The sequence below is a fragment of the Beta vulgaris genome, chromosome 2 (genome assembly GCF_026745355.1).
Source record: "Beta vulgaris subsp. vulgaris cultivar EL10 chromosome 2, EL10.2, whole genome shotgun sequence".
Lineage (NCBI taxonomy): Eukaryota > Viridiplantae > Streptophyta > Magnoliopsida > Caryophyllales > Amaranthaceae > Beta > Beta vulgaris.
The window spans coordinates 29,526,419-29,540,848 of record NC_079203.1 but is presented as its reverse complement, the minus strand read 5'-3'; the positions used below and the strand labels follow the sequence as shown (position 1 = coordinate 29,540,848).

At 36.3% G+C, this 14,430-nt stretch overlaps 1 protein-coding gene and 1 long non-coding RNA gene across 2 annotated transcripts; both read left to right on the top strand.

Moving 5' to 3' along the window:
• The first annotated feature begins 825 nt into the window (after positions 1–825).
• LOC104887017 (uncharacterized) lies at positions 826–2,398 on the top strand. Its single transcript, XR_789291.4, has 3 exons — positions 826–977; positions 1,082–1,189; positions 1,303–2,398. It is a non-coding gene; the product is annotated as an uncharacterized LOC104887017 (long non-coding RNA).
• A 3,530-nt stretch (positions 2,399–5,928) lies between these two features.
• On the top strand, positions 5,929–14,141 carry LOC109134364 (uncharacterized). The gene is made up of 4 exons (XM_057392941.1): positions 5,929–5,995; positions 13,358–13,650; positions 13,741–13,959; positions 14,034–14,141. Exons 1-4 carry the CDS (start codon positions 5,929–5,931, stop codon positions 14,139–14,141), a joined length of 687 nt encoding a protein of 228 aa, XP_057248924.1.
• Positions 14,142–14,430: the final 289 nt, after the last annotated feature.

The following is a 14,430-nucleotide window of genomic DNA, read 5'->3' as shown; positions in this document are numbered from 1 at the left end:
CCCACAACACCCTTGGGAGAGGAATGGAACCTAACCACCCCGAACTTGGCCTCAATCCAGATGTAGCCCGAAGGGTGAACCGGGTGCAAACACCAAAAAAAAAAAATGTAGGTGATTGAGATGTTTTTAAGATTTAGTATCTACTAAATACTACTAACAATGTTGCAATAATATATAATGTAGATTGTTTTTAGACGTGCATGGTATGTTAGTTTAAGTGATGAATACTTTGGGTGTGTCATTGAGCTGAACTCGAGGTTTAATTATGCCATAGATTTGATAAGAAGAAGTTTAATGTTGGCGATGTCCTTGTTGCATGATTACATAAGAATCTTTTATCAAATTGTGATTCCATTGATGTGCTAGAATGTCGAAATTGCTATGGTCTTCATGGAGTCAACCACACTAGTACTGTGTCATTTATTCCAAAATGTCTGTTTGGAATATCATCATGTTATTTATAGAAACTATTGATTCAATGTCTGCTGTTTCATGTCAAACTAGTGTTGAATCAATTGGTCTTACTATCTTAGAAATATTGCAAAGGAATGCAGTTGGTCCATCAGAATATGTGACTGTGAGTGGTTACATGATGCCGGACATGATCATTAGTAGGGTAGTGTTTTCCTCTGTTTTTGTGCAAAATTCTTAGGCTGTCTTCCTCATTAAGGCACAGGTTCACTAAGAATCTTTTATCAAATCCCACATTCCCACATTCCCACATTCAGGGTTAGCTCTAATCTAGATATAGGAGCATGATCTACAATAGATCTACATAAGAATCTTTTATCAAATCCCACATTCCCAAACTCGGGTTAACCCGACCCAAAACCCAAAAAAAAAATCGTAATTTGAAGATGCCGCAAAATATATGATGGGGTGGTCTATACTTAGGGTTCATGCTCGCCTCTCTAAATCCCTTGCAATACCCTCCTCAGTCCTTCCCCCTCCTCTCACAGTCTTCCTCTTTTTCTCTCGTAAGTTTCTTCATTCAATTTTTTTTTTCTTTTCCTATTTTTCGTCTAATCATTCACTGACTCTTAAATCTTTGCTTCTTTTTGTTTGTGATGTTGGGTTACAGAAGAAAAGGTAAAAATTTGAGGCTTGAGAAATGTTGGTTTTATTTGAAACTCCTGCGGGTTTTGCCCTGTTTAAAGTATTAGATGAAGGAAAGCTTTCTCAAATTGAGGTATACTTTTCTTCCTCTGTTTTTTTTTGTTTTGTTTTTTTTGTTGTTGTTGTTCTATTTCTGTATAATGTTTAAGTAATATTGCATTTTTTTTTTGTGATTTCAATTTGCAGGATTTGTGGAAAGAGTTCACTTCTGTTGATTTAGCCAGAAAGGTCATAACTTGTTCTGTTTCTTTTTTTGTGATATATTATTTAGATTATTGCAAATTTGGAATAATGGTTTTGTGGTTTTTTTTGGGGGTATATGTGAAAGTTGGTTAAAGATAGATGTGTTAGACAATTATTCCTGCGATTCAAAAGTTTAATTTCTATATCTGAACCTTTGTGTATTTAATATTTTTGATGAGAAGTGAGGAGAGCAGGGGTTTGAGATGGAACTCGTTAGTCAACATGCTTATACAGAAATGAAAATATTGATGGATGCATAATACTATATATCTTCAATAATTTCATCCACTATGATCCAGGCATTTGCCTGGTTTAACTAATATGTTTTTCGATATTTGTTCAGACCAGGCATTTGTTTCAGATTTATTTAGTTATTCATATAATTTTTGTTAATAATTATTTTTTTTCTAGTTAATTTCATTAATTTTTTTGTTTTTGTTGATTTGCAGGGTTATGAGATTTGCGTTTGAGTTCCAGATTTGAAGTTGGTTTCGATCCAGATGCCAGATTTAAAGTCCGTTTTGGTTCCAGATTTTTGTTATGGAGTTTAAAGTGTACATGTAACTATATGAGATTTGTATTAGATTTTGTTCTAAGTATACTAGAATTTAGTTCTAGAATATTTTTTCACTTGTAATTACATTTATTATCAATAATAATTGAATTAATTAATTTGTTTGCCTTAATAAAAAAAGTATTGTATTTGCATCATTCCATATCTTATTACATTTAAAATCAATTAATTAAAAGCAAAAAACTATTACATTTAATACTGGTTAACCAAAAGCAAAAAAAAAAAAAAAGTGCAAATGCGTACCAAAAACGAAAAAGAAAGCACAAATGCGTATTTGAGAAAACGGTCGCTAATTAGCGACGGCCAAGGCTAATTAGCGACTGCTTCTGGCAGTCGCTAATTAGCGACTGCTAGCGCGCGGTCGCTAATTAGCGTCAGCAGCTCCAAACGGTCGCTAATTCGCGACTGCGTAAAAAACGGTCGCTAAATTCGAAATATCAGATGCTAATTTTTTAGCGTCCGATTCCGCGTTTTTAACGTCTGATTTTTGCGGACGCTAAAGGCTGACATTCTTGTTGTGGCTGCAGGTAAAAGCGGCGGCCTAAAGAAAGTTGTCGGCTTTGATTAGGGTTCTAAAAAAGAGAGGATTTCTCTAGAGAGAGAAATTTTCCTAGTTGACTAGGCTTTTCTTTTTGGGGCTTATTTTATGTATGCCATAGGTTTTCTCATGTTGGAACTAGAAAAAGAATAGGGGAAGAGTGATGTTGTAGTGATCCCTCGACACTTAACGTCTAAAATTTTCATAATGTCACGTCAATCAAGTAATAGAAAACTTAGGATTACAATGAAAATAAAAGTTTTTTCCCACCATTTGTGTAACAGGCTGGTTTTTAAGTAAAATATTTATTAAATACTTACTATAATTATTAAGTTAATTATGTTCTAGATTTTCATATTTTATTTTGATTCAGAATGTGACACTTTAGTTGTCGTATTTGTAATATATTTATTAGTTTAATTTTACGAAATTATTCTTATTGGAACTATTTTGAAATTAAGTGATTATATTTTAGTTGGGTGTATTTGGCCATAATGAAACACAAATTCGGTATACATCTTCATTCCTATCCGATTATTGTATTATTTGGAAACTTGATAAAAATCCCTTTTAGTTTGTTGGTTTGGTGATAAACCCAAACCCCACCCCTTAAACCTTTCTTTCTCTCCTGTGAAGCAAACCCCAAACCCGTGAAACCCGACCCCCCTCTCACCTGCTGCCTTGCCCTTCTCTCTTCGCTGCGGTGCTGCTCGCGAGCCACTGCGGCCCCGTGTTTCTCTCTCCTCCCTCGAAGCTCTCTTTCTCCTTGTCGCGTTTTTGTTGTTCGTCGCTAGTCCTGTCGCGTTGGTTGCTGTTGTTCGCGGTTGTGCTGCCGCTCTCGACGCTGCTGTTGGGTGGTGCTCCGCCACCACCGCACGTCGTCGTGCTGCTGCTGGTTGTGGTCGTGGGCTGTCACCGGTTGATTTTCCCCTCCCCTGTCCCGTGTTTCTCTCTCCTCTGGTATGCATTTGTTGATGCCGTAGTCGTTCTCGCCGTGTTACTGCTGCTCTGTTCTATCTCTCTTTCCTCGGCTCGGTTTTTATTGTTGTTGTGTCGTGCTGCTGCTGCCGTTATTGTTGCCGCCACAAATGGTGGTTGACGGAGGTACTAAACCTCCTTTCTGTTCTGTTTTGGATTTTTGTTATGTTCTTTCAAAATTTAAATATGAATTAAGAATTGATTTATGAACTATTGACTGGATTGTGATTACTAGCTGTGTGATATTGATGCTGTTGAATTATCATCATTTCTCAATTTATATATTAAAATTGGATTGTGTTTATATTGATTGATTTTATAAAGAGAGTACCATTGTATTGTTGTGAATTGTTAGTGGGAAATGAATATTGGATATGCACTCAAACTTGGTTGATAAATTAGATTGATGTAATGTTAAATCTGCTGAAGGTTAATAAATATAAGTTGTTGTGGATAACAAATTGTGATTGTTTTTGTTGAGTAAGTTACATAGTTGGAATTAGATTAATAAAGGTAGTTAGTTTGATGAAGGACGGAATTGGAAGATATGAGTTAGTAAGAAATAGTTCAAGTATCTTTAGTTTAATGTTGATAGAAAATTACCAATAAATGTGGTAGTAATCCAAGATTATGGTTGAATTACAGTTAAAAGAATAGTAATTAAGAAGTGTATGATGCTCATACGTTTAATTAGTTAATAGCTATTGATCTAGTCTTTGAGAAAGAGTAGATTATGCTATCTTACTTAATTAAGGGGAGGAAAAGGACTACGCAATTGTGCTAATAACATAGAGTTAGTCTGGAGTAGTTTTATAGCTCATAAGTCCATTAGTGAGGTTTATATGTACATAATTCTAAGTTGATGTGATAAGGGAATACCCCATAAACGGATTAATATCGTGAAGTTAAAAACATACGCTTATCTCATTGAGTAATATTTATTGAGTAAAGTCATGAAGTCTGGTAATCAAATTTCGTGTAGCTTAATGTTCTAGTTCTGACTAGAGTGGTTTCCTGGTTAAGTAAGGTTCTAAGAAGATATTCAATTACACGAGAGTACCTACTAAAATGTATTAATGTATTAAAGGAATTAGTATCTAAAAGAGCATAGTATATGATTGAAATTGTTCAATGAGTGAGAGTATCATATGAATTGGACTTTAAATGTGGTTTTGACTTAATTAGTAGTCTCACATGAAGTCGAAGAGCGAATTAACTAATTACTGCTAATAATAAGAAGAGTATGGGAGATAGTTTACTTTAACTATGGATTAGATTAGTGAAGATATGGTTAATAAAGTATTTTAGTTCGATGACTATAAATGAAATAAGATAATAAAGTCGGCTTATTTGACTAGTGATTCACTAAAGTAAAAGAGTGTGTGTGTTTAACTACATTTGAAGTTATGAATTACTTTGAAGAAGTCCCACTTAGATAATGGAATTGTTTTAATGAGATAAACTCGCCCTATATGACCATAAGTATGGTCTGTATTTGGTTTTATTATTGATTATGTTAATAAAAACTCAGCTAATGGTATAACTTGGATCATACTTAGTTACTATAATCAACATGTGATCGATGAAGCTTGAGTTGTGTGTTTTAAGTTAACTCTCCTTAGTTAATTCTAAGAGAGAGACCTCTATATTGTGATTGTTGAGGGAACTTGATAACTAGTATTATTATCTAGATAATATAGATTGATAAGTATGAAAAGAGAAGTACTATGAACTATTTGTATGCAAGGGCAGGTGTTGTATGGAATTGGCTTAGTAAGCAATTCTAACTGAGAGACCTAGTAATATTGTTGTGGATATTTTATCGACATGATTACTTACTACCAATTGTGGCTCACAAGCTTTATGATGGTAATTGGAATTGAAAAGCATAGATGTATCAATTAGAAATACGTATTTATAAGAGTTAGATGTTAAATGATTATGGTTATCTACGAGGGAAATCACTTGGTTTGGTTCGTTCTTCAAAGATCGTTATAAAGGATTACTAAATCATTGGATGAGTTATATGAATGATCTGATTGAGTTACGAAGATAATCGAAAGGAATCTAAAAGGGAAAGTAGCCTCGTCTGAGTTGACAGATGAGGTGACATGAACAGTGCCCCATGGACTGTGAACCTTGGGGGACCCACAGGGAAACCTGCCCATTGCTCTGTGGGGCGATAATCGGGCGTTATATCAGGTAATGTGAAACCTGTGGATGGCTGATGAAATCAGCGGAAAAATGTACTCCGGACTAGGCGCGATTATTAGCCAAAAGTAAAGCGAATGGTTGGGTGACGACCCCCACTGTCGGAGTGTAAGCTTTGTCTCCTCCGCCGCGTTCTCTTTCCCCCGATTAAAAAGAATGCTATCGCAAGTATGAAAATTATATCAATAATGGATTCCCGATGAGGAATCATATGGTGGGAAGTTATTTCGATATTGGATTCCCGATAAGGAATCATATCTGGTAAGTAATGAATGTTTATTTAGTTTATGAATATGAGTATCGTTATTGGTTTCCTGATAAGGAGGCATATCATGGTAAGTGATATTAATGTTGGATTCTCGATAAGGAATCGTATCTGGTTATGAGGATTCCCGATAAGGAATCGTCATAGTGGAAGATGTTATGATATTTATTGTCTGATAAGAGGTTGTTTATAAAGTATAAGTGAGTGATTGATAGAATATGAAAGCATAAGTGTGAATTACCATTAAGAAATCAAATAAAGGAAATGAAGAGTATTGTTTATATCAAAGTTGGTGACCTCATATTCCTACTATGGAATCGTGGTAAGTTGAAAGGTTGATTAAATGAGAATATATGAAACATGTTACTGTTGGGAGTCACCTTATCGTGTCGTTACTATGTGATTGGTGTTGTATTATGAAACATGGAATTGAAAATATAATATGTATGTTCAACAAGAATTTTGCTGTTAAGCATGCTGTGATTGATGTGATTGTTGAACTCAAGTTGATTATGTGAGAGTCGTTTTCAAGTAAAAGCCACCAAAGCATGTGTTACTCTTATTTATGAGTTTAGTACTCAGCTTTGCTGATGTGTGTATGTTGTTTTGTCATTTTTGTGGCCTGTCACTTGGTGGGTGGCAGTTTCCCTAAATGTTTCAGGTTGAAGCTGTGAGTAAATCTTTTGCAAGTTGAAGCTGATACGAGACGGTGTAGTATCATAGTTGTTATCAAAATGAGGACGCTTAACTTGTAATAGTTAGTTATCAAACTTTTGTTTTAATTCTTTATAGAGTCGTTAGTGCTCCTGATTCTCTGTTGGTTGTTGCTCCGCGAAAGCGTTGAGGTTGATGAGCTTTGGGATTTGAAAATATTTTATCTATTGAAATTGTAACAGGTTCGTTTTATTTCTCGCTTTAGCGTTGTCCTATTTTCAAAGGAAAATCTGACGAATTTTCTGTAGAAATTTATGGGAATAGAGTCTGAGAATCAGAGTGTAGTTGCAATAGTTAATTAATTCGAATAGAGTTGGGGATTGAGTTCCACACTCTCTGATGTAGTTCGGTGAGTGTGATGGTAATAGTTCGGGTTATCTCGACCAGAGTCTCTTTCGCTGTGCTTAATTCTCTGTAAGGTGGTCGGGAGAATTCGGGCTGTTACAATTTGTAATTTCTAAAAATTGAGGGCCACTTCTTAGAATTTCCCTAATATGTTTAGTGGGGCATGTGTCACTAGTGGCCTATCCAGGAATTTAGTGATGGGGATACGAATACGGAATACATAAGCATCTAGAGTTGTCATTTTTTTTATTTTTAGATAAAGGTTTAATAATATTTTCGTCCGCCAAATTTCAGTAACAAATTAGATATATTATAGCTAATTGTTAATTGCTCAATTGTTCAATTTAAATAACAAAATTTTTAAAGATAAATGGTTGTGTTAACATACTTTTTAAGTCATACTCTTTTTATAACTGATTAACTAATTTCTTTAAGTTATTGGTTACTCTTTTATCTAGGTGTACTCCAAAATTATTTATAAAAATTAAATAAATAAATATTTTACTTATAAGTAATATAATTAAAAGAATAATGTGAGAATCATATATGTATATATACATATATAATGAACCAATGGTACAACTTTAGAAAATTTAACAATTAATATGAAGTTGAAGATTTGTTTAAGTATATAAATGAAAAACTGCAGGGAAAAAAAAGAGAGACAAAATTATTATTTTGGAGCTTTGATCTAAGTATCTCACACATGCTTTTCCATAAAAAAAAAAAAAGAACAAAAGAACATGGTGCAGGACAACATGGTAGTTTATATAGTGAAGAAAAACATGAGTAAAAAGGAAAGTAATTAAAAGTTTGTATACAATTGTGCGGTCTCGAACACAAGACCTCTCTTATGTCACCCACAAATCTTTCTTTACCCTTCTCCCACTAGTAGAAAAAGGACGATTTGCGTCTCCTTATTTGCGTCGCATAGACACGGAAGCGACGCAAAACACTTATTTGCGTCGCATGTGAAATAGTGAATGACGCAAAACATCAAAAACAATACTAGAACACGAGCAATATGCGTCGCATGGTACATATGTGCGACGCATATAAGGGTTTTGCGTCGCATGCAACTCTAGCTCGACGCAAATAGGCGCGTGTAGTGGGGGGCTAAGCAAGACTAATGTGCGTCGCACATTGCTAGGGTGCGACACACATTCACTTTTTTTTTTTGTAAACTCAGTATTTTCCCAACGGCCTTTTTTTTTCGAGCCCTAACTCTACAACTGCTGCTCTACTCTCTTTCTCTCTCTCTCCTGCGACACCCTCGTTCATCACTCTCGCCCTCACGCTCGCCGGCGGTCGTCGCTTCTCCCAACGGCATTATCTTGCCGGCGACCGTCGCTTCTCCCACTGGCTAACCATCTCTCTTCTCTCACTCTCACTCTCGGCTAACTCTTTCTCATCTCTCACTCTCGGTATTCTCCGCCATCCTTCGCGGCTTCAACGGCTTTCTCCGGCGAACTCACCATCTTCGCCTCACTTCTCCGGCGAACTCGCCCTCGGTGCGTACGTGCCTTGTCACTGTGAACTCGCCCTCAGTTGCGTGCCCTGCCCTGCCCCAAACTTCATCTTTCTTCTCGGTTGCTGCCATCCTACGCGTTCGTGCCGCCGCCACTGTGGACTGAGTTGCTGCCGTCGGTCCCGCCGCCGATAATGTATGGAATTCTTGATTTTTTTTTTATTTTTTTGTATTAATGTATATTAATCATGTATTTTCAAGTTGTTTTAAGTTTTTAGGGGTTGCTTTGAATAAACTTAGTTTTAATTTTTGTTAAACATGTGAAATAATTTTGAGATTAAATTTAGGTTTCGTATGTTTGTCATTTTATACACTACAAGGGTAGACACTTCACTGTTCACCAAAAAGAAAGTCATGAACTACAAAATCGTAAATGTAGAATCTTATTAGGATGTTTATAAGAATCTACCATTCTCCCTCTAATTGCATTTGCAAAATTACACTTTCTCTGTCATTTTTAAATAAGTGAAACACTTCTTTCTTTTATTTAAAAGTTTTTTTTACCGTATTTCACTTATTTTAGAACGTGGAAAAATAATATCTTCAAAGTTATTGCTTCAATATATTTTTGTATAATTTTGAGATTAAATTTAGGTTTCGTAGCTTATGAATTTGAATTTCTATAGTTTAATTTGTGTAGTATGTAGTTTCTTGAATAATCAATTTAGAATTATGTGTTTTGATTATGAGTTGGAATTCTTGAATTTGGAACTTATGTCATTCCTTTACATTGTATTCTAGTTGCCACCTTAGTCCTCGTGGGTTTGCCGGTTCTCCAAGCTCGCGTCGTTGTGCACTTGTGCTCGTCTTCGCTGCTCCTTGAGAGCAGAGGTATGTATTATATTTTTTGTTATTTTTTTTTATGTATGTTAATGTAACCATTATTTGGATTTAGGATGTATATATGTGAATTGTTTGATTATTATGTGATTGGGAAAATATATATTGAATCATGCATAACCAAACCTATTTGGACATACCTTAATGGGGTGAGGAGGGAAATCTAAGGAATGGATTGGTTTGTGTTGTTTTATTGCAATGTGCATCATTTGCCTAGATACCCGTTCGAGGCTTACTCATTAGGAGTAAGTCTTGAATAGTCCCCGGTTTGGGACTGTCTTTGAGTTTCTTATCTCACTTAGGATGTGAATGAATGTTTGGTTTTTGATTCTAAGAAAGATCCGGCTCATTTCCCTAAGCGTTCTCTGGGTACATATGTTGATAGTTTAACTACTATCTTCATCGTGTACTTGGAGAACTGTAGGGAAGTGCTGCCGAATTTTTCTTAGAATTGAAAACCAAATGTTCATTCACTAGTGAGATGAGAAACTCAAGGATGGGTTAGGTTGGAGTGATAAGGACCCAAATGGTCATGACTGCATTTGATAAACTACTTTGAATGATGTGATCGATTGTATTCTTGTTTGGTGTCTCTAGTGTATGAATATGGATCGAAACTGGATGTATGGTAATCGAATTTCGACGACATTTCTACAAGGGGTTAATGAATTTATCAGAGTTGCGTTAGAACATCAATCGGAGAATGGGTCAAAGTTAGTCTTGTGTCCTTGTTGTGATTGCAATAACTCAAGGGGGTATCGTGATATGGATCAAATTAAAGATCATTTGATTCGTCGTGGGTTTAAGAGTAACTATACTAGGTGGACATGGCATGGAGAGTTTTATGATGTGGGTATGAGCTCCACTAGCTTGTGTGATGATTTGCATGTTGATGAGGTTGAGGTTGAGATTGAAGGAGATGGTATAATGAGAATGATAGGGTAGATGATGAAAATGACATGGTAGATGATGAACATGATAGAGTAGATGAGATGTTGCACAATTTGGAGGATGAAAGAACCGATCGTCCGCATATGTATGATAGTATTTTAAGTGCAGCGGAAAAACCTATGTATCCGGGGTGTGAGAATTTCACTAAACTTTCTGGAATCCTTACATTGTTCAATATGAAATCGAAGCATAGTTGGACAGATAAAAGTCTAAGTGAGTTCCCTTTTTTACAAGAATTGCTACCTGAAGGGAATGAAATGCCCAACTCTACCTACGAGGCAAAGAAATTGTTGTGTCCATTAGGTATGGAATATGAGAAGATACATGCATGTCAAAATGATTGTGTGTTGTATCGAAACGAGTACCAGGATTTGCGTGAGTGTCCTAGGTGTGGAAAGTCTCGATACAAAGTAAAAAGAATAATGATGAGGGGATGAGAAAGAAAGAAACTCCGGCGAAAGTTCTTTGGTATCTACCAATCATTCCGAGATTTAGGCGTTTATTTTCGGATGAAAATAATGCTAGATTACTAAGATGGCATGCGGACGAGAGGAAGAAAGATGGGATGCTTAGACATCCGGCCGATTCTCCGCAATGGAGAAATATCGACCGAAAGTTTCCCGATTTTGGTAAAGAACCTCGAAATCTTAGGCTTGGACTTTGTACAGATGGGATGAACCCATTTGGCACACTAGGTACCCAACATAGCACTTGGCCGGTTCTACTGACAATTTATAATCTCCCTCCCTGGTTATGTATGAAGCGTAAATTTATTATGCTATCGCTTCTTATTTCGGTCCTAAGCAACCCGGAAACGATATAGATGTGTATCTTGACCCGCTCTTCAAGATCTGAAATTGTTGTGGGATGAAGGTGTTTCCATGTTCGATGCGTATGCGAAAACTGACTTCACATTGCGTGCCATGATATTTTGCACGATTAATGATTTCCCGGCTTATGGGAATTTGTCAGGGTATACGGTTAAAGGAGCAAAGGCATGCCCTATTTGTGATGAGAATATGATTGATAAGCGGTTACATCATGTGGAAGAATGTGTACCTGCATTATCATACATGGCTTCCTTTAGATCATCCATTCCGTAGGAAGAAAAAGTTGTTCAAAGAAAAGTGGAGATGAGAGAAGCCCCTGTACCTTTACGTGGAAAAGAGGTTTCTAATAGGGTAAAGGATATTGAAACAATTTTTGGCAAGCCCTTCAAAAGTGTCTCAAAGAACTTATACAAGAAAAGATCTAAGTTTTGGGACCTTCCGTATTGGGAATGTTTGGAAGTCAGACATTGTCTTGATTTAATGCACATTGAGAAAAATGTTTGTGATGCCATTGTCGGACATTGTTGAATATGCCCGGGAAGACAAAGGATGGAGTTAAAGCTAGGAAAGACATGGCTGAATGGGCAGACCATGAACTAGCACCTCAGGAGCGGGGACAACGCTATTATCTTCCACCAGCTTGCTACACTTTGTCTAAGAAGGAGAAAACTAGTTTTTGTGAGTCCCTGCATAGGTTAAAGGTTCCTGCTGGATACTCGTCAAATTTCCGAAACCTTGTTTCACTGAAGGACTTGAAACTTGTTGGTTTGAAATCTCATGATTGTCATATCTTGATGCAGCATATATTACCTGTTGCAATACGAGGAATTTTGCCTTCCCAAGTAAGATATACAATCACAAAATTGTGTTTCTTCTTCAGAACTATCTCTAAAAGGTGATTGATCCTAACATTCTAGATAATTGCAAGCCGATGTAATAGAGACGATGTGCCGATTTGAAATGTACTTTCCACCATCATTCTTTGACATCATGCCTCATTTGATAATCCATCTTGTCAGAGAAATTAAACTTTGTGGGCCCGTTTGTATGAGGTATATGTGGCCTTTTGAAAGACATATGGGTACTCTGAAGGGTAAAGTGATGAATCCAGCTAGACCAGAAGCAAGTATTGTGCAAAGAACAGTTGCTGAGGAAGTATCTGAATATGCAAGTCAGTATTTAGCACGTGCACAAGCAATTGGTTTGCCAAAATCTAGACATGAAGGAAGGCTTGAAGGTTGTGGTACCATTGGGAGAAAAAGATTGTGTCTTGATGGAGAGTTGAAAAGAAAAGCAGAATTGATTGTGTTACAAAATCTGAAACAAGTTCATCCTTACTTAGATGAGCACATGACTGTGCTTAGTGTTCAGTATCCATTGTTTAATGAACGTGACTTGATGATTGAGCATAATCGGACGTTCGCTGATTGGTTTAAAGAACGAGTTATGAACCAATTATCTGATACTCCTAACGATGTAACGGATATATTGAAATGGTTGGCATATGGGTCAAAGACGCAAGTTCTTTCCTATGAGGGGTATGACATCAATGGTTATACATTTTATACTAAACGGCAAGATGACAAATCCACGATGCAAAACAGTGGTGTTACGATGGGGGCTTTGTCATCAGAGTATAAAAGTAAAACAGATAGAACAGTTGTTGAGACAATGAAGTCTTACTATGGGTTCATTGAAGAGATATTAGAACTTGACTATGTTGACTTCAAGATTCCGCTGTTCCAATGCAAGTGGGTTGATATTCTCGTGGTGTGAAGAAGGATGAACATGACTTTTTTACATTAGTCAATTTCAGCGGTTAGGACATCATGAAGATAACTTAATATTGGCATCACAAGCAAAACAATATTCTACATGGTTGACCCTGCCGATTCAAAATGGTTTGTTGTCATGGAAGGAAAAAGGAGAATACTTGGAATTGATGATGTACACGATGAAGAAGATTACGATGCACAATTCAATGAAGTCATTGCTTCGTCAGTAGTCATTCCAAGTACATTAGGGGAAGATCTAGACACAAATTACATTCGCGAGACCACAATGAGGGATTTTACGTTGGCAAAGAAATAGCTGATTAATAGGTAAATTATGTAATATTGCACAACTACTAATGTTTATAATCTTTATTATTTATTTTGTGTTTTGCATGTTCAAATAATTGTGTATTAATTTATTGATTAATCTAACATGTACATGGTTTCAGGTGTAGTGATGGCAGATGAGACAATGCGTGATGCATCTGATGAGCCCCAGATTACTGATGGAGCTGCTACGAAGAAGAAAAGTAGGCCAAGAGGTCCTACAAAAGGGATACGTTCCAAACCCGGCATTCAGAGAGTTCTTGCTTGGGATGAGTGGATACGTCCGATTGGGCGCTATGCTGTTGAGTACAAGATTTATTGTGGGGAGATCAGTAGAAGCAAAGTGTCTATCTTGTACGACACTTGGGATGATGTTCCAGAAGGCACGAAAAACACTTTGTGGGAAGATGCTAAAGTAAGTAACCTTATTTTTATAATACACTAATTGAGATTATGTTATTATTTTAATCGTTATTATTAATTAGTTTATTTTTGTATATTGAAGAGAGAATTTGGAATAGAAGAAGATGTTTTGAAGAAACGAGATGTCTTGACTACATGTGATAAACGGTGGAGAGATTTCAAGTCAAGATTGGTGACCAGATGGATCACGAAAACGAGGAAGGGGCCTAACAATGATAGGCTACCATACGTGATGTATCCTTTCATCACACGAGAGATATGGGACCAGTTTGTACAAAAATGTAGCTCTAAGGAGTTCCAGGTATGTAATTATAATATGAAATTATATTTTCATTACGTTCTTTAATATTGACTAGTTACTAAATCCTTTATTAGGCAAAAAGTGCAAAAGCAAGAATCTCTCAGGCTGCTAACAAGCATCCTCATTTTTTGGGCCAAAAATCATATGCGGAGATGATTCCCATTTGGCAAAGCAGAGGGTAATCCCTTCCGCTACAGCATCATCTGTTGACTCTTCTACACATCAGTGATTTCCTCCTTGCCGGATCGGACATTGCCTTGGCTTCTCGCGAGATCGAAAAAAGATAAGGATGGAAATTTCTTCTTTCCTAATGAAGAAACACAAGAAGATAAAAGAGTCCATTGTAAGCGTTGTTCAAATTTTATAACGTTTTTCTTGTTCTCCTTACTTGCTTCGATCTACTAATCATATGACTTTTTTTAACTTGAACGCAGGATGATTGGAAAAAGAAAGAAGCTGAAGGAGAGTTTG